Raw genomic sequence first — 27,595 nt, forward strand, 5'->3', positions numbered from 1 at the left:
CTATAGCTATATATATAACTTTATAGTTAATACTATAAAAGTCTTTAATTAACTACCTCTTCTTCTATCTTATTTTAATATTATTATTCTAAAACCTTTACTTTTAGTAAAGGATAATCCTAATATAGTTAATTAGTAATTCTAGAAGGACTATAAAGTCTAAAGAGTAGTTATTATATAGTAGATATACTTTCTAAAGGATAACTACCTTAGTTAGTTTAATATTATTATTAATAAGTTTACACTTAATACTCTCCTTATTAATAATTATATTAATAACTAGCTTATAACTATTATCTAAGATCCTACTACCTAAGTTAACTAGACTATATAATCTTCTTCTATATTACTAATAAATAACTAATATAATATAATAGAAAGGTTTATATAAGAGTATAATTCTAGTCCTATAAGTAGCTATAATTTTCTATTTTCTATGAGTGGGGGGGTATTATTAAAATAAAACTTCAAAAAAGTAAAAAGTAGCTATTCCTCTACTTATTAGTTATAAAAGTTAATAAAAAAGATAAAGTAATAACGTAATTTAAACGCTAGACTAATTAGTATTTTATAGTAGTAAAGCTCTAATATCTATATATAAAAACTAAAGTTAAAAAAATTTACTAAAGGTAACTAAAAAAGATACCTATTAGAAACCTTAGTAGAGGTCTAATAGGGATTACTAGTATTAGCTAGTAATATAATTATAATATATTATAAAGGGAGGAGGATATAGTATCTTTACTATAATTAAGCTTACCTAGAATTTTATATATTTTTATAAAAGCCTAGCTACTTCTAACCTTTATACTAATACTAACTTATAAGCTTTAATACCTTTAAGACTTTTAAGACTTACCTTATATATAAACTACTATATATATAATATATTTCCTCTATATTATCCTCTAGGAGGTCTTCTATTATAGCCTAAAAACCTTAACTAGATAAGTACTAATTAATCTATCTAATATATAATATACTAGCCCTATATATACTTAGTAGCTACTTAAGGTAGTCTATAATAAGTTAGATAAGTAATTACTAGAGTTCTACTATATATTCTAAGATAGTAGAGTATCTAAGAGGGATTAGATTAACACCTATATTAGTAATATTATTATAGAAGAGACTATTAAGGAGAGGAAGATATAGATATAGTAGAAGAAGGTTAGGGAGGTTAGCTATAAACTCTTTATATTTAGCTATATCTTTCTCTTCTACTAAGGGGGCTTTAGGTAAGAAACCTAGGCTTAGTGATATAAGTAAGTAGTAAATATTAAATAAATAATAGAGGATTAATATCTAAGGCTTAAAGAAAGGGAATTTAAATAGATATTATAAAGATAAAAGAATATAATATAGATAGTATTACTACTAATATTCCTTTAGTTAAAGTTAAAAGTATAGTAGTAGCCCTAGGTAGTTATTCTTAGGAAGGGGTAGTAGTTATAAAGGGCGGCTATAAGGGTTATAAAGGGTAGATATAGTAAAGGATAGTAAAGGATAGTAGAAGATAGTAGGGGATAGTGTATAAGTTAGAAGGTTACTATAAATTATCTTATCTCTAGTAGGCGTATAATACTATTATATATCTTTAGTATCTAGTATTTATAATATACTATATATATACTAGTAGTACTAAATATAAGCTTATATAAGCTTATAGTTACCTAGTTAGCGCTTTATCTTAAAAAAAGTCTCTAAATATACTATAATAATAAAAAAAGTTTATAAAGACTAAAGCTAACTATAAGTAGCTATAGGGCCTCTATATAAAATAAGGTTAATAAAGATAGGGATCTTCTACTTAAAGTTATAGTAATTCCTAATATTATAGCTAATATTAGTAAGTTTAAAGTACTATAAGAGTAAATATAGTCTAATACTTAGGATATATTTTTATCTATAGGATCTATTTAATATATACTAATATTAGAGTTTAATAGTAAGGAAAAGTATTTATCTCTTACCTTCTTATCCTTATACCTAACTAAGTAGGTAGACTTTATATAGCCTTAACTATAGGAGATTAGCTATACCTTATATATTAAGCTTATAATCTACTATTAAGATAGAAGGTTTACTTACTACTTACGTTTCTAGTATACTATATTTAATACTTTAATATACTACTAGTTAAGGGATAAGATAAACTTTTTTATAAAGTATTAAGCTAGTAGTAACTAAATATTATTAGAAGATATCTAAGTAGCTTTTAATAGTAATAATAGAGGCTAGCGCCTTATAAACTTTATTATCTACTAGTTAGTAATAGTTTATAAGACTATAGTAGAGTAATTTATTACTAATTCTCTATTAGGAATAGGTACTTAATATAGTAAGTAAGTATAGAAATATTAAAAGAAGTATATATTATAGTTCTTATCTTATAGCTAAATACTATTTAGCTAGTTTTTATAGGGCCTCTTTTTCTTATACTATCCTTAAGCCTAATAGTTCTTTAACTACTTATACTTCCTTTAGTTCCTCTACTATATCCCTCCTTTACTTAAGAAGAAGGCCTCCTCTTCTTTAACTAGAATAACTCTTAGACTTACTACTATATAATAAAACCTATATATAACCTTAATAAGTAGACCTATAAGTCCTAAACTAGATACTAAAGTCCTCTCTCTTAGTATAATTTACTAACTATTTATCCTATACCTCCTTATACTTAGCTTTAGCCTTTATAAACTTTTTTTTTATTTTTATAGTACGTTTAGAGACTTTTTTAAGATAAAGTGCTAACTAGGTAACTATAGGCTTATATAAGCCTATATTTAGTGTAGCTAGTATATACGTAGTATATTATAAACGCTAGACACTTAAGATATATAATAGTAGTAAGTTATACGTAGACTAGAGACTATAAGACGTAACCTTCTAATATATATACTATCCTCTACTATCCTCTACTATTTCCGCCCTTTAAAACCTTTATAGCCGCCCTTTGTAACTACTACTACCTCTGCTACTACTACCTCTACTACCCCTACTACCCCTTCTTAAGAATAATTAACTAGCTACCTATAGTATAGCTACTACGACTACTTAATAATTAGCTTTAGTTAGAGGAATATTAATAGTAGTATAGTCTACGCCTTATTCTCTTATCCCTATAGTATCTCTTTAAATTCCCTCTCCTTAAGCTTAAGATACTAGTCCTTAAGCGCCCTTTTAATATTAATAGCTTAGTAGTATAGCTATCTTTTAGTCTCTTTACTCTACCTACTAAAGGTTAGGTAGGTAAGGCAGCTAAATATAAGGAGATTAATAAGGTAGTAGGTATTAGCGTAGATAATCTCTTTATACTTTATAACCCTCTTTAGATACTATATTCTAGTCTCCTTATAGGTTACCTCTATAATAATATTACTAACCCTAGACCTTTTAAGAAGGTACTAGCTAATAGATTTACTATTACTAAGGATTTAAAGTATTAGAGGTGTTTACTCCTCTTACTCCTTACTAACTACTAGATTTAGCTCCTAGGTATATATAGTAGTAGGGCTTATATTATTTATATTTAATAGGTTAAGGGGCTCCTTACTAGAGAGGGTATACTAGTATAGTTAGATAGCTATAATAAGTTACCTTAAGGAATATATATATTTATATATAGTACGATTTAATTATATATAGTATAATTTAATTATATATAGTGTAACTTAATTATATATAGTAGGATACTTAAAGTTAGTATTAGTATAAAAGTTAGAAGTAGCTAGGTTTTTATATAACCCTTCTTAGTTATAGTAAATATACTATATCCTCCCCTTTATAATATATTATAATCGTATTACTAGCTAATACTAGCAATCCTTATTAGATCTCTACTAAGGTTTAATAGGTATCTTTTTTAGTTACCTTTAGTAAATTCTCTTTAACTTTAGTTTTTGTATATAGATATTAGAGCTTTACTACTATAAAATACTAATTAGTCTAGCGTTTAAATTATGTTATTACTTTATCTTTTTTATTAACTTTTATAACTAATAAGTAGAGAGATAGTTACTTTTTACTTTTTTAAAGTTTTATTTTGAATAATACCCCCCTACTTATAGAAAATAAGAAATTATACCTCCTTATACTATATCCCCTAATTCCTATTATAATTTTAATTCTTTTCTACTATATTATCCTTATTCTCTTCCTCTTCCTTTATAGTTCTTAAGATAGACTACTTCTTCTTCTAAAAGTCTTTTAGGATTTATTAGAAGTTACTTTATATTTAACTAAGTTCCTATAGCTATCTACTATTCTTTTTATCTAATTCTTTTTCTACTCTACTTAGCTAACCTCTATACTATCTAGAATACCTTTACCTCCTTTAATAGTACTATATAGATTACCTTTTATATCCTAAGTATATTCTAAATATCCTTTAGTACTAGCTATAGGACCTACCTTTTCTATAAACCTTAATATTACTCTAGCTCTATTTATTACTAAAGGCTTTTTAGTGCCTAGTAACTAAATACTAAATAATAATAATACTACTTCTATTTACTTCTATTTACCTTACTTCTTCTTTCTCTCTATAAGGTAGATATTATATATAGAAAGGTAAGCTAGTTATAAAGGTAGCTTATATTTAGAATAGAGAATAGTAGATAACCTCTAGAAGAGAGGAAGAGGGAAGGGAGGAAGATATAGTAAGAGGAGAGAGAGCTAAGAGAGGAGCTAGGCCTAGTTAGGCCTAGTATCCTCTAGGTAGTAATACTCCCTTATATATACCCCCCCCTAAAAAAAGAGGCTTAGCTAGTCCTCTAGCTAGTATAAAGAAGAGAAAGTAATATAAAGTTAAAAAAGTATACTAAAAGTATAAAAACTACTAGACTTTATACTTTTTAAAAACTAGGTATAGTTTATATAAGGCTATATATATCTATAAGGTTTCTTATATAAAAAAGTGTATCTCTAAGCTATTTTCTACTACCTTAACCTTAGGATATAAAAACTAAGCTAATTAGTATTCCTAGATTATATAAGGGACGTTTAATTTAACTAGTTACTATAGGTTAGGTATATACTATACCTATAGAATAGCTTATTATATAGGGTTTAGCTATACTTCTCTAGGCTTAGTCTATACTAAGGTAAGGTACACTAAAGTAGTAATCTATAAGGTAATATATAGAATAATTAAGTAGAAAAGAGTTATTATTATAACTAAAGGATAAATAATACTAATTCTATAAATAATAGAATAACTAGTTAATAATCTATATAAGAGATAAACTATTTAAGTTAACTATAATAAGTATAATAATAAGATCTAATATATTCTTATACTTATTACTTTAGGTCTTATCCTCTTTAGCTTCCCTCTATTACTTACTTATAAGAGAGGTTTAGGAGGATATAACTTCCTTTATACTATTAGCTTCCCTTTCTTAGTAGGAGGCTAGTTCTTAGTAGGAGGCTAAATTACTTAATTAGCGCCCTATATTAATCTTTACCTTCTAACGTAGTTACCTAATAGTCTCTTACTATATAACTTATATTAAGGAGAGATCCTTTATATTACCTTATAATAGTTAACTCTAAATATTTTTAGAACTTAGTAGTATAAGAAATTATCTCTAGCTTTATATAATTCTAAATATCTAATTACTTTATTAATTAGTTATATAGTAGTTAAGTTATAACGCGTTAAAGTTTTATTATTTTATAGTAGGGGTAGTTCAACTAGCGACGTAGTTCATCTAGTGCACGGGCACTGTAGTCGAAATGACGCCTTTGTCGTAAGAATTAATGGCACAGGTGTATAGTTGTATTTGCTATCACCTTCAGGCTTTCTTTTTGTTTGTCTCACATAATGCAAGCGCGTTGAACAGTACGTCTCACAAATGATCGAGGGCAAAGACAAACGAAAGGTATAAGAGACATAACACTTCCACTTAGTTGGCATCAGGCCGTATATACGATTGAAGACATTCCGTTACTATATGCACTGTTACCATGCACCAAATACACTGCCCGGTCTGCGCCACAATGTTACAATGCCATGAAAGGACAAAAGCCATGCCAATAATCCTTGTCTGGAGGGCCTCGAAGGATTTGGAGAGACGGTATTCGGGCACTCGAGTTCCTCTCAGGAGTTTTGGCTACAACTAGTCGTCGTAGTTCTCATCTACCTCGATGTTGCGAGTAGCACGAGGGTCGGAATCGGCCTGAGTCTCCGCTTCACGGTACTCAGTCGGCTCGTCAACCTCCTCGACATCGGAATCTCCTCGTCGAGATGGAGAGGCTTCATCGTCATCGTAATCCACAGCCAGATCTATAAGATCTTCGTCGTCCTTGTGAAGTTGCTCCTGACCGGCAAACGGGTTGCCCTCGCCGGTTCTCGTATACTTGACAGGCCGCTCGTCGTCCTCAAGCTCTTCTGAAGCGTGGCGCTTGCCATTAGGATGAAGATCATCTACATCTGACTCTTCTGAGTTCTTCGACGTCTTGTTGGGTGTACCCTCATCTTCATCATCGCTCCCCTCAGCATCTCCATGTGCTTTGTCGTGCGCAAGTTGTTCAGCCTTGCTAGGTTTTCCAAACTTATCTTCTCCTACAATCCATTTTGTCAGAGCGATGCCTTGAGCCGACTTATCACCGCGCCATCTCACCACTGGCACTCTGCCACGATCGTAAAATGGCTTATATGCTGCATACTGGTAGCGAACGCTCTCTACAGTTCGACCAGTAGACAAACCACCCACGGCAAAACCGACGCTCTCCTTATAGTCTTTATCCATGAAGCGATCGTTGTGGCGCTCGGTGAGGTCCAAAATCGATGCATCAGGGTCGTCTCGGATCAGCTGAGCTAAGTGTTCTCGCTCAATCTCGGACCACGGTGCATCCATGGTCTCACGATCGATCGCCTGATAACGACGATCGTTGAGAGCCTTGATGCTTTGCTTGCAGTTCCAGTCCTTAGGTTTCTTGCCGTAACAGTAGACTTCTGGTAGTCGCTTCGGCACAGAGGTCTTTCTGTTCAGCCGCATGTCGATGAGCGGAACTGCAAGCAAGACTTCTTGGTCACGACCGAGGGGAAGGCTCGCCATGTTGGTTGGATCAATAGTGTAATGGTGCTTCACATATCGCGCACCACGCTTGTATCGATAGCCGCGATTCTCGAACAGGGGGGGATTAGTTTGTCCGTTGCTCGCGCGGGCAGATGGTTGATCGGGAGCGGGCCGAGCACTACCAGTCATGGGCTTGTCGCCCCAGAACTGATTAAATGCCGATTTGACAATAGAGTGCTTGTATTCATCGAAGCCTTCGCCGACGGGGCGCTTGTTTCCCTGTGCTTTCGGAGCGATTGCCTCGCTGCTTTCCTTCGAAGCGGAAGCTTTCACGCCCGTCTTCTCTGACGTAGAGGCTTTTGCGTTTTCCTCCGTTTCCGGGGTGGGGTCGATTTCTCCAGATGCCAGCGAAGTATCCTCGACGTCATCTATAGGTGATATGGCATCTTCTTCAGCGGACACGGGAGTATTCGAGGCACTAACCTGACTGTTTGAGATCACAGGAGCTTCTTCGATGTCGGGAGTCTGCTCCGCTACCTTGGTCTTCTTCGTTGCCTTAGGCTTTTTCGGCGGCGTTTCAGGACCCAGCGGTGTTGTCGCGGATCGCTTGGTCATTTTGCAGAGGCAAAGTCCCGTGTCGGTGTGTCGGTGTAAGTCAGATGTCTCAGTGGTAGTTATGAGAGGACCGACTGCGTCAAGTCGCGATATCGTTCGTTTGCGCGTCAAGCTCTTGGGAAAGTGTGTTGCGGAAGGACCTTCTGTAGCTGGGCGTAGCGTGATTGAAGATTTGTTTTGGTTGAGAGCCGATGTGGGTTTTAGTTTTCGAGGCAGTTTTCGACGGAACAGGACCAAGGCAATAAATACGAGGACGCGTGGCCACCGTGAGACCGGAAGTGAAAGACTGAGATGATGCGCGGAGCTGGCGCTTTGACATATAAGTTGCACAGTGTGAAGTTGATGTTGTCAGGTGGTATCCTTTGTGTAAGACTTCCGTTCACTATCAAAGCCAGCAAAATGGTAAAGCACAAGCCAAACTAACAATGTCACAACAAGACAAAGGCGATAGGAACTGATACCACTTTTTTGGGTACAAAACTGGCGTTGGCATGTTGTCGTCGTATGTAGGTGACCGTTCGAGTTCCTCTCTCCAAAGTTCAGGGTCCAGCGTACGCGGCGCAGAGGCGGGCAAACGGTGCCCGAGGCGTAATGGCGCTTTAAATCGCCTAGGTCCGAGATGCTATCATGGCCGCGCAGCTTGTCGAGAGTTGCAAGGCTGTAAGGACAGAACAGTGAAGGGATTACCCGCCGCTGCGCGTTGAACGAAGCGATGGCTGCAAATGTCTTCTGCGGCTAGAGACGCCCTGGTTTACCACAAGCGATCTGTGCAGTCCTTTTTGCAGGTTTCCTCAGCCGGTGTCCGGAGTATCACCCAGGGCAATGGCTTCCACTGCAGCAAACGTGGTTCATCGTTCTCATTTTCTGCTTCTTCAACGGCAACAAGAGTCATCCAAGTTCACTGCGATAGGGCTCGGGCTTGATGTTTGAATCGCAAGACTCGGTTTCAAGACTCAAGCACACCCAGGATGGCGGAGTTTGCAGTAGTCCAGGCATACTGATGGCTTCGCCTACATATATCGTCAAGGAATTGAATCGGAGACAATTGATTCCTGTGTGAGGGGATGGTGTGGCCGAAAAGCCTGGTGATGGTAAGATTAGGAAGAAGGGTGAAGGAGTGATGTTCGTCGATCGCTGGGGCTGCTAGTGCCTTGGCGTTCTTATCGATAATACACCTGCGGTTCCACATTTACTGCGATCAGGTTTCACGCGTCAGGCATGTCACAAGGTAATAATTACGTGGAATCGCTCATTCTACTGTGGACTGAAGGCTCTCCACCAATCCGCCTATCATGAAGATGACATCTGGCCAATACGATCGCACGATACGTCACAGACAGCATAGGTCAACTTCCCACCTGGGCACCTTTGCGGCTTGAAGACGAAGTATGTACGGGTCCTGTCTTCTGCGCTCTACAATACCAAACGATGATAACCCTCTTAGGATGATTGCTTTACGTCTCGATGGCAATGCACTCGAGATGACGTGTGGAAATGTTTGATGACCTCAACAAATATGTACATTTATTGACAGTCGAAATACTATTAAGTATTGCACGGAGCATGCTCAGTGCATGTCCAGGAGTCGTGGATGTACGACAAGGATATCAGTATTGACTCCTGATCCACTCGTTTGCTCTACAATGAGGCCGAGCTTCCAACAAAGCATTGTAAACAGCCAAACATGAGCCATGTGCTCGACACTCTAGATCGACAACTGCTAAATACAGACGATGAACGTTCTGTCGATCTTACAAAAACCAATGATGCCCGAGTCTAGGCTCAAGGGCATCTGTCAATCACGATTAAGGAAATTGGATATGTCGACGTCATTGATCTTCCACGCAACCAACCATCTCTCCACGCGGTGTTAATGTACCCGAGCCGCGTGATCGTTATCGAGATCGCGGGACAGCCGACTAGCGGCGGCTGATGGCGAGGCTAAGGATCTGGGTCAAACAAGAAGTCCCAAGTTGGCGACGTCTTGGTGTGCATCAGTCTTTGCATCGATGTTTCCCTGTCGACCCTTGCATAGGCGGTGGTTTGATCGTCTTCCGCTGTATCGTTTACACTGTGCGCGGAGTATTGTTCGATCCAGGAACAAGATTATGGTGGCCATAGCGCGTGGAGTTGATGGGCGGCCCAGAACGATGGCCCATGACAGCGACTAGTGCATATGATTATGCAAACGCTTGTACCTGCATGACGATATCATGTTTCGTTTTCAGAGACTGACGTCGCTAGCCTGGCTGCTTCGTCGGGAGATTCGTCGATACCAGGTCCTCATCGTGCCCCATAGAGTATAGTCGCTTGGTAGTTCATCGTCGGGGAAAGGCGATGGGATTTCTGATGGCGATGGGATCTCTGATGGGGTTGGGATTTCAGGTGTAGATGGCTTGCGATGCTTGAGATGCTCTTCGTCCATGCGCAAGAGGTCTGCAGTGAATTGTTCCATCGTGGTGAGGGCAGGCGAGTAACTGGGGCAGAGGTGGTTGGGAAGTGGAGGCGGGAAGGCCTCCTGGCCTGCGAAGTAGTGTTGTTGATGCTCCATTTTGCTAAGAGGGTGATGAGATGCGTTGCTATGAATGAATGTGTTGCTATTGACGAGTTGTTGGCATCTTTGTCAAGGACCGCGTCGCGTTTATATGACAACGGTACATGTCGTCATGTTCTCTGCTCATCCCACACGCGCTATGTCGCGTGGCAGGGACAACATCCCACTTGCTTCCCGTGGCCGTGCGCGGTTTCAATACAATAATAAAATAAGACGTTCCGATTACATGTTGTTCCCAGATCTACTGGTCACCAGCATCGTCATTCCTTTGTTGCAGACGGTACCCCTGAAACTTCCCGCTTTCCGGGGACGATCGATCGTACCACAGTATCGGCGTCATCAGGGGTGTCGCATCGTCTGGGCAAGATCCAGGTTTGACCCTAGCAGGCAGCCCCCGTGCGCGACGTGGAATGAGTACAGCTTGTTGATGGGTTTTTGCGCGATCGTGAGTCTCGTGAGAGATGTCTTGGTGTTGCAGGCTGCCATCGGCTCGCATGTTCCGACAACACCCTACCTCGGCTTATCGGGCGAAGACGGCCAATGCAGTGACGTCCCTCGCGAACACTTCAATGATCACCCGTGAGCACCCTATCGTCATCGCAACGACACATAGAAATAATGCCCATCCCCACACCTTTCGGCGATTTCTTGCCCGCTGCTTGAGATCCACCATCTGCATTTCTTGTAGCCTACATAGCGAAATTCTTTATAAGTAGACGTAATTGCCCGAGATGCCTACCCCACCGTTCTCCCAAGATCGCCGAGACTGGTTGAGCGCAATTTCTGGACTGTTTTCGCAGCGCAAAGCCAAGAGCATCAAAAGCACAGCATCCACATCTACTGTAAACCTAAGATTTGGCTCCCCGAAAGCTTTTGACTCTACCTCGACATTTAGCGTGAAAGATGACGCCTCCGCAAAAGATCAAGCAATGGCTCACGGGCCAGGACGGGCTCGATAAGCTCAGGATGGACGAGGCGGAATGCCCGGCTCCTGGGGAGGATGAAGTGCTGGTTGAAGTCCATTCTGTCAGTCTGAACTACAGGGATACCGAAGGTACGTACACCGTGATTCGATCGTGCCAACTTCAGCGGCAGGGTTAAGATGGTCATCAGAACAACGCTAAGCACGTGGACAGTCGCTATGGGCCTCTACAACCACCACCAGTCGGTAGATCATCCTCCTGCGATTGTTCCAGCCAGTGACATGTGCGGCGTGGTTGTCGCTGTCGGTCCGGTCTCCAACAACACTCCAGACCCTTACAAGAACCCAGCTTTCCAGCTCAAGGAAGGCGACAGGGTCATCAGCACATTTGCGCCGAAACATCTCAGCGGCCAAATCAAGGCTACAGACATTGCGAGTGGGCTTGGAGGGCCAGCCCCAGGAGTACTGACCCAGTACCGCGTCTTCCCCACCTATGGCGTTGTTAAGATCCCAGACTATCTATCCGATGACGAAGCGGCTTGCTTACCAATCGCAGCTGTGACCGCTTGGATGAGCTTGAACTGCATGCGACCCAATGGCGAGATCATTGGAAAGGGGGAATCGGTCGTGTGCCAGGGTACTGGCGGTGTCAGCATCTCCGCAGCTCAAATCGCGTCCGCAGCAGGTGCCGATGCTATCGTCACCTCTTCCTCCGACGAGAAGCTCGAGCGCGCATCCAAGCTTGGTGCGAAGACGACCATCAATTATCGCAACAACCCTGACTGGGAGAACGCAGTCCTTGCTGCTACGTCTGGTGAGGGCGCCGATATCATCATTGAAGTTGGCGGCGCGCAAACACTCCGCAAGTCGTTTGAATGCGTGCGCTTCGGCGGATTGATCTCTTGCATTGGCTACCTTTCCGGTAAGCAAGACGAAGCTGGCGACAGGACAAACACCAACCTGTTGTGCTTGAAGCGGAATGTTACCCTCAAGGGCATAATGAACGGCCCCAGGACTGAGCTTGAAAGAATGCTCAAGTTTTATGATGAGAAGAAGATCAGACCAGTCGTCGATCGTGTCTGGAAATTTGAAGAGGCGGATCAAGCACTTAAGTACTTGTACAGTGGAGGACATTTTGGAAAGGTTGTTATTAAGGTGAAGGAATAGGTGGTACCAATGGTACACTGTGACTCAAGAAGAACCATCATCGTCAAGTATTCCTAATAGAGCACCCATCCCGTTTAGCATGATTGTATATCCTTTTTAAGGTTCTTAGATTACATTGACTACAAAGCTGTCCAGATTCTCAACAAGTTAATACTCCTCGCTACTGGTGGCTCCGGTTTCCTCCTGCTGTTCGTCTGCCGATGGATCGCTGCAGACTATAACACGTCGGGCGTTGCCGAAGACTGAGTGCGCTGTTGGACAACTACATCCGTACCCCATTTGCGCAAGACGTCAGCGAAGCGCTGGATATCTTCGACTGCCTCCTCGTACTCTTCGGCGACGACCTGTTTCTGGTACCAAGCACACTCTGCGTCGATTAGAAGAAGACGCCACTCCTTGCCCTCTTGTAGCCCTCGAGTCAGACCTTGAACGCCAATGCACAGCAACCATAACACAGCAGACACCTTGAAACCCCATGCTTCAAAGTTCTCCTGGTCCGCCGTAGGCCAGTCCTTTACTAAAGCGTCGATGACGCCGTACAGACCCGGCTGAAAGCGAAAGGGTAGGCCATATAGACGGTGCAAAATACGGCTAATGTTCTCGCGGAAAGGCCTGCTATCACAGGACCATTCGCGCGCGCAGTTGGCAAGAGTCTCGAGGCCAGCGATCAGGGAGACGCAGCCGTCGCACTTGGTTGGGCCGTTGCAGGCCATATCGCAGTGGGAGAAGCGGAGGTGGTGGCGGCAGGTCTCGATGGCGGCGACGTGCTTGCGGCCCTGTGGTCGGTTAACTGAAGAATTTTCATGGCTGAAAAGGGTCTTGCTGACCTGCTCGAGTAGATTTTGCTTCGCCTGGCTGTACTCAGCCATCGCCGTCCGGTCACTTGGCTCACTGGAAGACGATCGCGCGGAGTGGCCTGCGACGTCGTGGTCCGGGTGGTAGTCAGGAGATATGACAACGAAATCTTCTGGCTCGTCAAAGTCGTCGATGATGCTCATATCGCTGTCGCTGCTGGCGATACTGGCCGTGTTTGGGACTCTCGAAAAGAACATTATCGTCGCGATTGTCTTGATAGATTTTGAACGTCGCTTGGAAGTGCAATGTGGTATGATGCAAAGCAAGACGTTCAGTTGTTGGGTATAGAAAGGAGTGTACGAAATAGAAGAGGAGAAGAATGAGAAGTAAGGGGTATAAGTAGGCATAAAGTCCGAGCGAGGAGCATATACTAGCGACCCAATTTCCTGATAGGGAAAGAGGGGTGAACAAACGCACTATACACCAGCACGTGGGTAATCGCACTTCAGTCGATCAGCCGTTCACATATATTCAGACAAGAGAGAGATGTGAAAGTCTATCGTACTGGGATGGTACGCTATATGTATCTTGGTTTGCTACAGGTAATGGCAATTGCCTGGATGCAAACTGGCTCTGATGCAGAAGGACTCGACACTGGTGGCTCTCTTGGCCGAGGCAACCGACAGAACTACAAAAGTTCAACACAGGAAGACCACCAGTGCCTGAGCCATCATCGTACCTCTATGCTCCCTATCTGGCATCAAAGAGCCCGGCCGCGATGGTAACTACCCCACTCCACGATCCCAGCAGCGAGCTGTAGCAACGCCTTCTTCCCCTCTTCATAACCAGCCGTGTCGTCGTTGGCAGCAATCCACGCCTCCTCCGCCTCGAGGAGCATTTCGAGATCCTTCTTTCCTTTCAACCGCCCCAGCATGAGACCTTTCGGACCGAGTTTGAACGCCCATACAACAGCCGAGATCTCGAACTCTTCTTTCTGGACAACCAGGCGCTCGAATCGCATCCAGTTGGTTGTCTCGAAGATGGCCGAGAGGACGAGGAACAGAGTGAGCTGTTGTCGCGGTGATAGCTTGCGGTTGACGTATCTGAGTACTTTTGGCAGCTCATCGGTCGCGGCGGCCGAGAAAATTCGGGAACAGATGCGTAGAGTGTCGAGGCCCTCGAAGAGCGCATCCCACTTGGGGCCGGTGGTGTATAGGGCTACTTTTCGTCTCGACTGCAAGGATACCAGCGTAACGAATGATGACACCGGTGGCACCCATGTGCTGTGCATGTGAGTTTTAGGACGCGAAAAGATCAAATCATCGATTCCGGCGTACACTTACATCGACTTTCGCAGTTGGGGTGTCACGGATGACTATGTATTCATCTTCGGACTCCTTGGAGGGAGGGTCGTTAGGGAGGATGATCACATTCTTTCTATTGACAAGCTGGACGAAAGAGTCCTGTTCGCTGGTTTCGGAGGTCGCTGGAGGTTGCTTTGGGTAAGACATACTAGTTCTTGCTGAAAGATTGTGACAATCGTTACCTCGAAGTGCGTGGTTGTGTTGATGTGGAGAATCAGTCTGGTATGTAGCAGTAAACAGGCTAATGAATGCCAAAGTTAAGAAATGTACGGCAGCCTAACACTTCTAAATTGTTTCACTTCTCTCCTTGGCGAAGAGGGATTGCACTGTTCTCATACGTGAATGCATCGCTACAAAGAGCGAGCGAGAGTCAATGCGCCTTAGGCAGCCTCCTTCTGAATCTCTCAAAATTCGTCCTTTGCTCCGATCGTGTGCTAAGTGGAAGAGATTTTTGGAAAAATGGATTGAGGAATGAAGTGAGTTACCAAGAAATGGTGGATGTTTTGCCGTACTCGTAGGGCAGAATTTTTAGGAATCGAGGCTGCATTGAACTGGCTGATGTCATATCCGGGCGCTGTACGAGCTGACAACATAAAGGTCTCCATGTTAGTGTAGGTATACCATCACAACTAAGCAGGCAGTTAAAGACCTGCGCTGATATTCGCAGCGGATGAAGCGCTTGTCTCCACTTCACTAGTATGAACGTAATATGTTGCTGTTGACCGTGGGGGACATGCTGGGATTTTGTACTTCGAGCATCCGCCAGCAACTACGACGTAACATTTTCAACAAGATCCTGGTTTTGTTGAGATTGATGGTATTGTGTGAGCTTGGTAAAACGCAAAGCGACGCCTCTTAACGACTACAGCTTCGATGACATACCCTCCTCGTACTCACTCAACTCCTTCTTATCGCAATTCCTCGGGCTCTCGCCAAATTCCTTACCCTTGCGACATGACAGTTCCTCCGCGCTCTTCCACTTCCAAGCCGTATCCTTCTCTTCGCCATTGCTCTTGCCGACCAATACATTACACATGTAGTTGCCAGCGACGGGAAGGAATCTAACAAAATTGTCAGTATTGTAGGCTGCGGCTTCATACGAGATACAGGTCGAAGTCACTTACTTGTACGAATGGAAGCTGCCACCGACTGCAAGGTACAGGTTGGCGAGCTGCTGATGAGGATGCTGGCACATGAGCCAATCTTCCGTGGGTGTGACAGCATCGTAGCAAATTCGCCAGCGGTCTGGTTGTCTGCTGCGCGTCCACTCTGGCATGGCGTTGTGAATAATCTGTGCACTTTCGTGCTTTAGCTTTTCCGGAACGTCATTTTGGTTCCTCCGTGATGGCACAGTGATGGTATGGCCAGAAGGCGTTGTGACCCTGTTGACGATCTCGGTCCTAAGATCATTGACCTTGAGCGTTCGGTTCGGCTGCGAAGGAGGGATGATGTCGACTTCTCCTCCAATAACGATTACAGGGACTTCTTCATCGATCATGCCTTGGGTATCTTGTTCGTTCAGTGTATAGTACGCAGAGACACGTCCGACAGCAGTGACCTGGCGCTCGATGCGGTCCTGCTCTTGGATCTTCAAAGCGTCTTCAACTGTTGACATCAGAGAGCTGGTCCATGCTCCTGCTGCCAACACAACCTTGTCAGCTCTGAGAATCTGGCCGTCTCTTAACTTGACACCAGCGAGACGGCCTTTGTCGGCACTAAGTAACAACTCTTGCACCTCTCCGGTCACCCGTTTGACACCAGACTCGAGTGCAACCTTTGTAAAGCTTTGAGTTGCTCTTTCTGCATCGCACCATCCAGCTTCGGGATTGAAATAGCCTTTGCCATATTGTTCACTCTTGATACCTTTTGTTACAGCGTACTTGTCCAGGTCTTGAGCTGGTACGGCGCGCGTGTAGTCACCTCCTCGCTCGCCAAACGTCTTCTTGATGGCATCTCCAAAATTACCACCTTTCTTGTCTAGGACGACCCAGCCAGTTTTGTGAAAGTGGCCTTGAACTGCAATGCTCCAGAACCAAAAATGGATAGCTTCATTTGCGAGATTGCAGTAGAGGTGGGACTCGTAGTCGGTACGGATAATGCGGTTGGTGTCGATGGCTGCCGCTTGCTTTTGGCCAAGCGATGCATTGGTATTCCAGCGGTCAACGATGGTAATCCGAGATGGATCGTTGTATTGTTTGCTCAAATGATACGCGGTAGACGCGCCGAAAGTACCAGCGCCTACGATAAGAACCGTGGGTTCGGTGTACGACATGCTGGATGAGTTTTGTTGAATAAATATTAAGGTTCGCAAAGCTGTCGATGATGTCTATGACAACAGTAACGACGACACTTCATGGATAGTAAATGAGACTGCTCGCACTAGTGCTGCGGGGTCCTGTGCGGATCCGATGTACCTGCCTGGCCGAAAACGTGCATTGGCTCGCGCGATCGGAAAGTAAAAGGGAACCCCGGATGCAACATCAAAAGCGCTGGCATCTCAACACCGATAGGCTTTCTTGATGAGTTTAAGCCGGTCGGCATTCGACCATGATAGAGAGCCGCGAGGCTTGACGCAAAAGCTTGTCCACATCTCCTGTCTGTCTCCCACTGTACATCGCATATGGCCCAGAGACTGCTGCTGCGAAGCCGTGAGTGCGAACACTGTTTGTACACTTGAAGATTAAAATCCACAGCGACGTAACGAGAAAGAAGATTCCGGTAGAGTTACTTAACAAGAGCAGCTACTAGACTTGGGAACAGACAGCGTTTGTTGCGTGACGCTCGCTCGAAAAGACTGTGAAATTCGTCCCTCCAGCGAGCGACGAGGGCCAGCTCAGTAGGTCGAAGGACAACAACAGATGCCGCATCGGTTGTATCATCTCAAGAAAATAGTGTAAAGATTGAATTGTGAATTGGCCCGCCTGTGTCTCGATGGCACAGGCCGTTGCGCGATACTGGAGTTGCAGTGAGTGAAGTACTTGAGGTTTGTTGGACGTTTTTCCCTGGCAGGCAGCCGCTAAACAGACCCAGGTGGCGCCATCGCTCCTGCACAAATATAGCGACTCACTGCAACCACCAAACATTATCATCCTTCGCACGCATGCGAACTACCAGCAGAAACTCTGTGTACAACAGGTACTAGTGCGAGATATGCAACACGCGCAGACTCTTGGTCTTCATGCTCGACCTGATTCTCGTCGCGACGTCCGATTTTCGTAATCTTCCCTTACAAGCGGTCCTCTGTCGCGTTTCATCGCCCAGCTTTACGCTTTGACCGGCCCGTACGCTTCGTTGCAAAAGGCCCTCGGTAATATCTACGCATGGTCGGCTCACAAAAGAAAAGAGCTAGGTTGTGGCAAAAGTCTCGGGGAAACAAGCCAAACGGCCAAACACGGATATAGCGCAGCCCTCAATCACGCATCGCGGGAGCCCAAACAACTCATTCCAGGCTATTCAATGTCTTGATTCCTGGAAGTTTTTCGTTCCGAAAGTGCATCCACATCTGCTTACTTTGTCTCCAAGACACGAACTGCGACTACGAAATACAGGCCGGGAAACGGTTTAGCGCGGGTGGCGGAAATGTTGTCACTCGGCTAACCTTCCTCATGGGAGCGGATTGGATTGTGTAGAGAAGTACAAACACCGCGGAGTGCAACCACACCGTATAAAGGCAGACCTGGGAGTCAGCTGTGTAGTCGTAGAGTGAGTGCAGGAGGAAATTGAATATCGTCCGCGGCATCACTTTCCCATTTGTAAATATCGGATTCGCCACTGCACGACAGCAGACTGGTGACTCAATCGGCAATTGCAAGCCCCACCACCAAGCGTACAGTGCAGACTCAGTAACTCTCAACACCAACACCACGATGCCTCTCAAGATCCATATCGTACGCCATGCGCAAGGACAGCACAACGCGACTGTAGGTACCAGGTCGTGAGGGGTAATCTCTACGATTTGATGCTAATCGACCCCAGCGCGACTACAGTATCCGCGACGCGGTCCTGACCACAAAAGGGAAAGAGCAATGTCGCACGCTCAGCTCGGCGTTCCAGCATCATGAGGAAATAGAGACGGTGTTTGCGTCACCGCTACGCAGAACGATCCAGACCGCTGCGTTGAGTTTTGGTCCCGTGCTATCGCGGCAGGAAGTGCCGTTTGTGCTGTTGCCAGCCTTGCAAGAAGTCAGCAACATTGGGTGTGATGTTGGAATTGCAGATACTGCAGATGACGTGCACAAGCTCCTACCAGAACTCTTCCCAGAAGGAGAGATTGACTTTGATATCAGCAAAGTCGACGCCTCGGCGGTGACGGCAGGCTGGAATTCCAAGGTTGGTCGATCTCCCGGTCTGACATCAACATGCATGTCTACTAACACGTGCTGCAGCAAGACTATTGGGCGTATGAGAAGCGCGCCATCTCGAAGCGCGCTGCTGATCTAAGGAACTGGCTGTACCAACGGCCTGAAGCGCAGGTACGTCGGCCGTCGTTCTCCTCCCAGGGAGGGTGTGCTGACGGAGCAGGTGTTAGTCGTCACTCATGGCGCATTCGCGCACTTTTTGACTGAGGATTGGGAAGTCGAAGACCCGATGCTGGGCACGGCGTGGAAGAACTGTCGGTCTGCCTCTGTACTTGGTCCCGCATAATAGGCTAACTGGTGTCCAGGTGAGCATCGCGTATTTGTCTTCACACCCGAATCAACGGCGGAAGACGCCCACGTGAGCGAAACATGGGAGAGCAGGCGAAGCAGGGGAGCCCAGGAAGTCGAGAGCGACCCGCATGTAGTGGAGGAATTTCTCAAGGCCGCGGCGTAGTTGGGTAGTGTATGTACAGAGGCCGCGGCCTCGATAGCTTCCCACAACGGCTGTAGTACGCCGTTTGTTCGGTCCCAGTGGCGGAGGGTCCATGAAAAGATGCAGCCCCCAATGCAGTCTGCAGTAACTTGACCGAGTGCTCTTGCGCCCTTTGCGCGACATGCTTGGCTGGGCGCCCCCAATCTGGAGTACCACGGTTGTTCGGCAAGGATTTTACATCCCACGGTGTCCTGTGAGGCTTATGACATCCTGGGGTAAGACCATAGTTATCTCCAAGTAATTCTCTTCATCCCCCGTATCATTGGTCGGCGCAAAGTTCGGCAATGCACTCCACAGAACCCTTGCGCCAAAGATAAAGCCGCGCGGTCACGCAAGGCCTGCTGCGAGCCATCCAGAAGCCAAGCAGCAATCTGCGCCCAGGCCCAAATCACCGAAGAGTGTCGTGCATTGCCGCGCTGGGCATAGTCGGCGGGAGGGCTCGGGGGGGGCCTCGCTCAGAGTTTGCGCCCGGTACCTGTTCGGTTAATCTACTCAAGCCCCGCCGAGACCCGGGATGGCGCGGCCCTAGAGGCTTGTCCGCCGCCCCAATGCAGCCACTCGGCCAGCCCTACGCGACGCCTCTGTCGCCATGGCACTCGTCACCGCGCACGCTGGATGCTTATTCTCACGCCTCCCGGTCGTCGCGTGAGCACCGCGGCGCTCTTATCTGCACCGCTCATGCAGGTTCCGCACTGATGTCACCTAGTAAGGGTAGAGGCGATGTCACATCAAGCACGTCCCAACGCTCACTGCTCAAACACGTAAAAAAGAGAAAATTTTACGTCAACTGCGACGCACCATGTGGACCGCCCTATTACCAACGCCACTAGAGAGCGTCGCTGCTGGCTGCACGCACCATACACTGGTACGATACGAGAAATGGACCGAGAGTCGCCAAGGCCCTCGATAGCCAGCTTTCGGTCAACATCGGTCGTCCAGCATGCTGGGAGCGCGCGGGGGAAGGCCGCTTGGAACATTCTATTACACATGCAGAACATGCGGAGAGATAAGGCTCGTCGATATAAAGAAACAACCATGGCCGCTGGCGGTGAGGAAACGGCTACTATTGTGCGACTATCCTAATAATCCCCCTCTCCTGCGGTTCCACGGTACGTCACAGAGCGTCGACCACATCAAGTGCCGTCCTCTTCCCGCTTTCGACGACTGGACCTGTGACCTACACTGCAACTGCTGCATTTAGTGTACCGGCCAAACTAGCTCGTCAGCAGCCGCCAAACACCAAAAAGTCGCGAGTGCCCTTGGACTTCCCACTCGACCGCGACTCCACCCCACGGTCAATTTCAAATTATCACTATTTGACCACCCGACCTCTTCCACCATGCAGGAGCTATCTCACGCAAACGGCGTAAACACCGCCAATCCCGCCAGGCATTACGCTGCTGCACCGCCAACCTACCGTCTGGACGACCTTTCGTCCGAGGGCAAGAAGAGCGATCCCGAACTCATGATGCCAGTCGACAAGACGGCCACCGTCCAGGAGGGATCTGAAAAGTTCCACCGCCTCGGCTGGAAGCAACTTACAGTATGCTTGATCGTCGAAGCCATCGCTCTTGGTTCCCTCAGTATCCCCAGCGCGTTCGCGACCCTCGGAATGGTTCCCGGTGTCATCATGTGCGTTGGCCTCGGTCTCGTCGCAATCTACACATCGTACGTTGTCGGTCAGGTCAAGATGCGCTACCCGCATGTCAACCACTACTCGGACGCCGTCGAAATCATCTGGGGAAAATTCGGAAAGGAACTCACTGGTGTCATGTTTGCGCTCTTCCTGATTCTGCTCGTCGGATCACACGCGCTCACTGGAACAATCGCCTTCATCAACATCATTGGCAACTACACCACATGCGCGCTTGTATGGAGTGTTGTTTCCCTGATCATCTTGTTGGTCCTGGCTCTCCCACCCACTTTCCACGACTTCGCGTTCCTGGGTTACATCGACTTTGTTAGTATCATTGCGGCCATCATGATCACCATCATTGCAACTGGTATCCAGGCACATGACGCTCCTGGTGGCCTCAGCGCAGTCAACTGGTCTGCATGGCCTCAACCCGGAACTTCATTCTACGAGGCTTTCCTGGCTACCACCAACATCATCTTCGCCTACTCGTTCGCCGTCTGCCAGTTCTCCTTCATGTCCGAGATGCACACACCCAAGGACTACGTCAAGTCCATCTGGGCCCTCGGTCTGATTGAGATCTTCATCTACACCCTGACCGGAGCTCTCATCTACGCTTTCGTTGGCCAGGAGGTCAAGTCACCTGCCCTTCTCTCCGCCGGTACCACCGTCTCCCGTATCGCCTTCGGTATCGCGCTTCCCGTCATCTTCATCTCTGGTTCCATCAACGGTACCGTCGTCTGCCGCTACATCATGGACCGCGTTTTCCCTACTTCGCCCATCCGATTTGTCAAGGATGCCAAGGGCTGGGGTGTCTGGATCGGCCTCATCAGCGTCGTCAGCATCATCGGATGGATCATTGCCGAGGCTATTCCCTTCTTCAACGCCCTTCTCGGTCTCATCTCCTCGCTCTTCATCTCCGGTTTCACATTCTACTGGCCTGCGCTCTTCTGGTTCCAGCTCGTCAAGGAGGGCAAGTGGAATGCGAACCTCAAGAACATCTCCCTGAGCATCCTGAACGCTATCGTGTTCCTCATTGGACTCGTTGTCCTCGGTGCCGGTACCTACGCGTCTGTCGAGGACATCATCACACAGTACAACTCTGGTGCTGTAAGAAGTCCCTTCACCTGCGACGCCGTGTCTTACACATAGTCTCGGGACAAAAAGGACGTGTACACATAGCGAGAAGCCCTTGGATAGGTGCTTCGTTTCATTACGACTTATGAGTCTAGCGCCAGCGTAGCGATAACCATATCAATTTATACTTACTTCAAAATAACGCCTGCCTCTATCATAGTGAACGGTGAAAGCGGTTGAGCCCTGCATTGGAGACCGTCTTTTGAGTGAATGTCATGGTGAAATGTGCTGGGGTAATGAAGTATCCCGTCCAAGTTGCACATTCCAAAACCTACCATAAAGGCATTCGCGATATCTTGTGTCCAATACTTGCCGAATGCAGGGGAACGTTACATACTGCTGCACCTCGACCGCAGTACAATACGGTGTAACTCGACAGCGTTGTGGCTGCTTCGTGTCACCAGCACGTACGTCATATTCACGCGGGATAAAGTATTCCTCTGCCCGAAGTCTTTTTTCATTCACGGTGAGGAAGTGAACCTCTGTGTACATGCCTCGAAAATTGGTACGCCTCCCCTCACTTTCACGGGCGCTATACATTCTAGTACTAATGTGTACTAGTGCGACCGATGACGCAGCCTGCGCGCACCTGACGAACCATGGAGGTGTGAAACAATCCCTTCGCCAGGCTACAGACACAACTACTCAGTCACAGTCCACTGCATACGACAACTCTTGGGCATGAAGAATATTAATGCTGCACTCACTGCGCTTAGCCTCGCAACCACCGACGCTTCGCTCGTAACTTCCACTAACGACACGATGCCTTCCAACTTCATCATCTCTGCTTTCCACGACTTCATTCAGAATGAGCGCAAGATCAACTTTTCGTTTTTGTCAAAGTACAGCCACCTCCATAAACGGCAAGACGAACTACTCGTGGTGTCTCGGGCAGACGTCAAGGACATCGAAGCCGTCCGCACGACCACCAAGTATGAGGCGACGACTAACTACGATGATTGGTATACTTTTACCGAGCCGCTACGATGCGACGGCTTTGCCCGCACGGTCGCTATCCAGAGACCGCCTGGAACTAGCGGGCCAGTACACATTGATGATCTCCGTGTCGTCGAGTTTGGTAAGAAGAACATGGACGAGTGCGGCGCAGTAGCCTGGATCCGTGATAGGTATTGTACTGCCGCCGACGACATGTACGTGATGAGGTTCTCGCAGATGCAATACGACGAGCAAAATCTATGGTGGGAAGGTACCGATCAGGCTTTCCGGCTGTTGGCGCTGCCTCTGGAGATGCGCGAAGCCATTTACCTGCAGATAATCGGGCCAGTCGTTGTTCCAGATATGGTTGTACAGCCTGGTGGGCAGAACAAGCTTGTAATTGGCAAAGGCCATTCGTTCGGGAATGCTAATCGCGTCGGGCGCCGTGTCGACCCTGATGTACAGCGCCCTAACATGACTATTATGCGCATCAGCAAACAAGTCACCGAAGAGGCAAGGATAGTCGCGAATCGCGATACCATCAAACGTTTTACACGGCTCCGTGCGCCGATCGGTCCTCGAAAGTCAATGACCGATATCTGGCACAACCTCTCAGTTGTGGCCATGCCCGTCAACTTCCTCCGGAAGATACAGCTCGAGATGTGCGCAACCGATTACCTAGAGTTTAGCGGCATCCGTCCAGCCCAGGGACAACCACTGCGTAGATCCATCACCTTCCCGTTCACGCTTTCCTCTCTGAACTCACTCAAAAACCTCGACACAATCGACTTCCGCTTCATAAGCCCCAAGCACAGCCTCGCTGCATGTCCCTGGGAAGGCCCACATCCCTGCCAAAAGAAGTGGATAGATCTCTTCTTCGCCACCGCCTGGGACGCTCTATACATGCTCAAGGGCTCCAAGGGAGTTAGATTCAGCATGAGTGGGTGTATAAAGAACTCTGCGCGTGTATATTGGACACGGCTTCTTAACGACAGGAACGTCAATCATATGGCTGAGGTCAGGGAGATTGAAGGATATTTCCAGGAGACTATGACGGATAACGCGAGTCTGGAGTGTGAGTGCACGTATCCTTGTGTAGGTGGGAGTGGGTTGTTTCGGGTTGAGGAGCATGAGTTGAGGTTGATTGAGGGGTTGCAGGCTGAGGTGGATAGGGCGTATTGGGATTTTGAGGATTAGGCGGATGCTGAGGTGGATTTCTTAATGCGGGACGGTTGGATCATGGTGCGAGGTCGTTGATTTCTTTGTTGCTGCGATTAGCTTTGACGCGTTTGGGCGGGTTAGCAGCGAGACGAGTATGCGTAATGTCGGATTTCAGATGAGAGTGCACTGATGAATGGTGATCTACTACGTCATGTCTTAGTCTCAACTTGGTTAATGTGCTCGCGCTGTCACGTGCAGAACCGGAAGCTGCGGGCGGCCTAAACATTTCCGCTTTCGACTTTCACTCGTCCTTCACTCATCTACACAATAATTGGCTGTACGTGAAGTTCTTTCCCCTGGGGTCTTATGTCATATGCTATCACCCTTTTTAAACTCTGATAATCGTCTTCTTCTATTCGGAAAGCCACATCTGGACGCGCGCAAACGTTTTTGCAGTAACCTGAGCGAGAGTGTAAAGTCGCTTTTTCGGTCTCAGCGGAGGCCTAACTGTATCGCGATGCAGTAAACCTGAGCTCGATTTGTCGACGCGATGCCTCACCTCTAACAGCAGATGACGCGTTCCGCGGGCTTGAAGGCGCACCAGGACCGACAACCGTCGATTTGTCGACAGCCTACGACGCCACACACACGCAAGGTCTAATCGGCTACTGCCGTCAACCCTCTAGTTTCTGCATTGAGGAATGTACTGCAATTGGCTGATGGTTACTTCGGTGCGAGCGCGTGTTTCCAAACCAGCCCAGTGCACACCTCTTGGAGATGGTTACGCTCTGAGCTACGGCGCCGATCCCTTGGTATCATGGGTAGCATGATGGCTGCACTCAGATGTCGTCAAGAATCGTTACTGGCTAGTATATACACCTGATTGTTGGCTTCGACCTTCTATCCGACATCGACGGTTTCATGTGGCGTGTACGTCACAGACCTTGAGAGCGCATCCCTTAGCTCCAAGAGCCGCATGGGGGCTGTGTTTCTGCCAGTCTGCGCTCGTGCCTGACGAGACGGCCGCGGTCTACCACGAGAGTGTAAAGTCGCTTTCGAGCTCCTTGTGGAGGCCTACTGTGTCGCGATCGGCCGCGGTCCACATCAAACCTCCGCTCGCATCCTTGCGGCACTGCCTTCCTCCGACGCTGAATATGGCACACGCACACGCATGTCAAAAAGTCCCGCCGACTCTTCAAACGTTGTGCCGTGCTACGTTATGCTGACCGGTCAGTCGCGCCTCCACGCCCGTGGAGGAGAATATCAGCCAATAACCATCCATCTTTACCAATCTCAGCCGTACAGCAACTGGCGCACCGTTTCTGGAAATGTCTTGTTTCCTTCTAGAAATAAGCATCGCATGCTGCATGCATACAGGGCGACACACCTAGGACCAATCGGCATAAGGAACGTGCAAGAGATGCCGCGACGGAGCCAAGTGGCGAATATGTGGAAAGCTTACTTGAGTAAATGCTGATCAGGGACCATGCAATATCGCTGCACATCAAGATCAAGTGACGGCCATGCTTTGACCATCGTGCATGCGTCGACTGGAGACGTCGGGCGTAGGACCACACTACATCGTGCAAGGAATAAGCTACGCAATGTCCTATGGAAGAGTGCCTTGCACTGTCCGCAGCAGAATCGGGACACCGAGCAATTGGGAATTCAGAAACGACATCGCCGTGCTTGCAACAACTGATCGGTAAAAAGACGACACCGAACCGGTATCAGCGCTTGCAGTGCTCCACTGCGTATTTACCCGGACGTTAGTTTTGTGGCGCTGTTCACTAAAGTGCTGACCACAGCTCTTTCGGGGCGCCAGCCTGCGCAGTCTTGTACCACTTCGATAACGCAGGACTCTGACGGGGATTTCTCATCAATTTGTAAGGAAAAACAAACTGCAAGACTTGGACTACATTGCGGCGACTTCCGTACATCGCTTTCTGCGTCACATGTCGGCTCGGCTACAAGAGATGAACTGGATTTTCTTGACTACCGATGAAAAGCCCAATGAGAGACGCCCATCTCTGCCGACGTATCTGGAATCCATCCTCTCGGTATGTCTTCCTAAGCAAAATTGATTCTAGGCCACGCGACAAACGATCTTACAAGTTGTTGTTTCTCGACAACGCCAATACCTTATGCCTTTTACTCATGTCACTGGGACTGTGTTATTGGCTCGCTCGGAAAGGGGAGAAGGCTCTGGTTGGACTGGTGTTGCCAACTCCCAAGACATTAGTATACTGTGACACCACGCGTCCCTGGCTGCTGGGACCCTGGGGGCCGCATACCATTGCGACGGCGTGAAGCTACGTCGTATGCGTCAGACCTCTGCCATTGGACTTTGTGTTTTAGCTCTGTATGAGCTGCTCTCTCTCCGACTCAGCCTGCATATATCCCAGGTACGCCTTGGCGCTGGCCGGAAGGGGTGCTTCATCAAACCGTTATCCCGAGGCACCGATGAGCTTGTGTATGCAAAGTGTACACGACGACCAACAAAGGCCTCTGGGCTGCAGAATGACGAGGACAAAGTACGAGAAAAAGGAAACAGAAGCATATATCCCTGGAGCGCAAAGACCTACTGCCCGGCGACAAAAGTCAAACCCTGTCAGGCACACCCTCCAAACGTACAGCAGCCCAATAGATTTGCTTACGTCGTTTGGCGCGCTTGTGTATTCCCGAGCACTAGTGCGAAAACGTCGAAAGAAAAAGCGTACAATTATATCTACGGCAGAACGTACCTTGGCAGCAATGGGCGAGCAAAACTAGTCTTGTTGGTGGGCCCTGACTAGTGACGCTGTAAGACACCTGCAAAGAGCTGGAGGGCTGCAGCCCCGCGCTTGCCGCTACGCCCACCACTTGAGGCCCACGCGTTCTTTGCTCGAGTGATTGTCAGCGCACGTAGTATGCACATGCAAGGAGTAACGACGCCCAGAATCTGGTGATGCGAAGTAATGTGTGGCGAGAACTTGGCCCCCGATCGCATGCGTTTTTCCTGCAGCGCTCTGCCGGTGAAGTTCTGAAACTGCAACCACATTTTCGCCATACGCGGTTCGGCGACATCACGACCCCCGGCTACGAGGACTGATGTGCGTCTTTCTACCGCGAAAGATCCTAGGTTCTATGCATGAGCCCTACCCATCGTGGCTGAAACAAAGTTCCCTCTTTACATCGGACGTGATACTTCTGCCGGCCGACTAGGCTCGGTAAGCGGCGAGATGGGTTACCAAAGGTGCACTCCACGATACGCAATGGCCAAGTGCCCGTTCGGGAAAAGGGTATATGCCTTGGTCGTGAGGCTTCAACGTGGTCACGAAAACGGCCACTGGGAGACTCATAAGTATGTTGTGGACGCGTATGCGCATTGCCCTCTTGCTCGTTCTGCGGATATACTGATTTGTATGCGCAAGCTGAAAAGCTCACTCGCCAACC

At 46.9% G+C, this 27,595-nt stretch overlaps 8 protein-coding genes across 8 annotated transcripts; 4 read left to right on the forward strand and 4 right to left on the reverse strand.

The window, feature by feature from the left end:
- Window positions 1-6,122: 6,122 nt before the first annotated feature.
- ACET3X_002008 (uncharacterized protein) lies at window positions 6,123-7,640 on the reverse strand (the record flags this gene model as incomplete). The annotated part of the gene is made up of 1 exon (XM_069447364.1): window positions 6,123-7,640. One exon carries the CDS (start codon window positions 7,638-7,640, stop codon window positions 6,123-6,125), a length of 1,518 nt encoding a protein of 505 aa, XP_069312250.1.
- A 3,192-nt stretch (window positions 7,641-10,832) lies between these two features.
- Window positions 10,833-12,416, forward strand: ACET3X_002009 (uncharacterized protein). Its single transcript, XM_069447365.1, has 2 exons — window positions 10,833-11,248; window positions 11,331-12,416. The coding sequence occupies exons 1-2, from the start codon at window positions 11,098-11,100 to the stop codon at window positions 12,281-12,283; spliced, it is 1,104 nt and encodes a 367-aa protein (XP_069312251.1). The 5' UTR covers window positions 10,833-11,097; the 3' UTR covers window positions 12,284-12,416.
- An 82-nt stretch (window positions 12,417-12,498) lies between these two features.
- On the reverse strand, window positions 12,499-13,335 carry ACET3X_002010 (uncharacterized protein; the record flags this gene model as incomplete). Its single annotated transcript, XM_069447366.1, has 1 exon — window positions 12,499-13,335. One exon carries the CDS (start codon window positions 13,333-13,335, stop codon window positions 12,499-12,501), a length of 837 nt encoding a protein of 278 aa, XP_069312252.1.
- Window positions 13,336-13,838: 503 nt separating this feature from the next.
- On the reverse strand, window positions 13,839-14,589 carry ACET3X_002011 (uncharacterized protein; the record flags this gene model as incomplete). Its single annotated transcript, XM_069447367.1, has 2 exons — window positions 13,839-14,273; window positions 14,422-14,589. 2 exons carry the CDS (start codon window positions 14,587-14,589, stop codon window positions 13,839-13,841), a joined length of 603 nt encoding a protein of 200 aa, XP_069312253.1.
- Window positions 14,590-15,226: 637 nt separating this feature from the next.
- On the reverse strand, window positions 15,227-16,714 carry ACET3X_002012 (uncharacterized protein; the record flags this gene model as incomplete). The annotated part of the gene is made up of 2 exons (XM_069447368.1): window positions 15,227-15,503; window positions 15,567-16,714. The coding sequence occupies 2 exons, from the start codon at window positions 16,712-16,714 to the stop codon at window positions 15,305-15,307; spliced, it is 1,347 nt and encodes a 448-aa protein (XP_069312254.1). The 3' UTR covers window positions 15,227-15,304.
- Window positions 16,715-16,814: 100 nt separating this feature from the next.
- Window positions 16,815-19,497, forward strand: ACET3X_002013 (uncharacterized protein). The gene is made up of 6 exons (XM_069447369.1): window positions 16,815-17,425; window positions 17,473-18,362; window positions 18,418-18,771; window positions 18,828-18,914; window positions 18,964-19,054; window positions 19,106-19,497. Exons 2-6 carry the CDS (start codon window positions 18,309-18,311, stop codon window positions 19,252-19,254), a joined length of 735 nt encoding a protein of 244 aa, XP_069312255.1. The 5' UTR covers window positions 16,815-17,425; window positions 17,473-18,308; the 3' UTR covers window positions 19,255-19,497.
- Window positions 19,498-20,355: 858 nt separating this feature from the next.
- Window positions 20,356-22,186, forward strand: ACET3X_002014 (uncharacterized protein). The gene has a single exon (XM_069447370.1). It carries the CDS (start codon window positions 20,633-20,635, stop codon window positions 22,076-22,078), a length of 1,446 nt encoding a protein of 481 aa, XP_069312256.1. The 5' UTR covers window positions 20,356-20,632; the 3' UTR covers window positions 22,079-22,186.
- A 558-nt stretch (window positions 22,187-22,744) lies between these two features.
- ACET3X_002015 (uncharacterized protein) lies at window positions 22,745-24,196 on the forward strand (the record flags this gene model as incomplete). Its single annotated transcript, XM_069447371.1, has 1 exon — window positions 22,745-24,196. The coding sequence occupies one exon, from the start codon at window positions 22,745-22,747 to the stop codon at window positions 24,194-24,196; it is 1,452 nt and encodes a 483-aa protein (XP_069312257.1).
- Window positions 24,197-27,595: the final 3,399 nt, after the last annotated feature.

The sequence above is a fragment of the Alternaria dauci genome, chromosome 1 (assembly GCF_042100115.1).
Source record: "Alternaria dauci strain A2016 chromosome 1, whole genome shotgun sequence".
Classification (NCBI taxonomy): Eukaryota; Fungi; Ascomycota; class Dothideomycetes; order Pleosporales; family Pleosporaceae; genus Alternaria; species Alternaria dauci.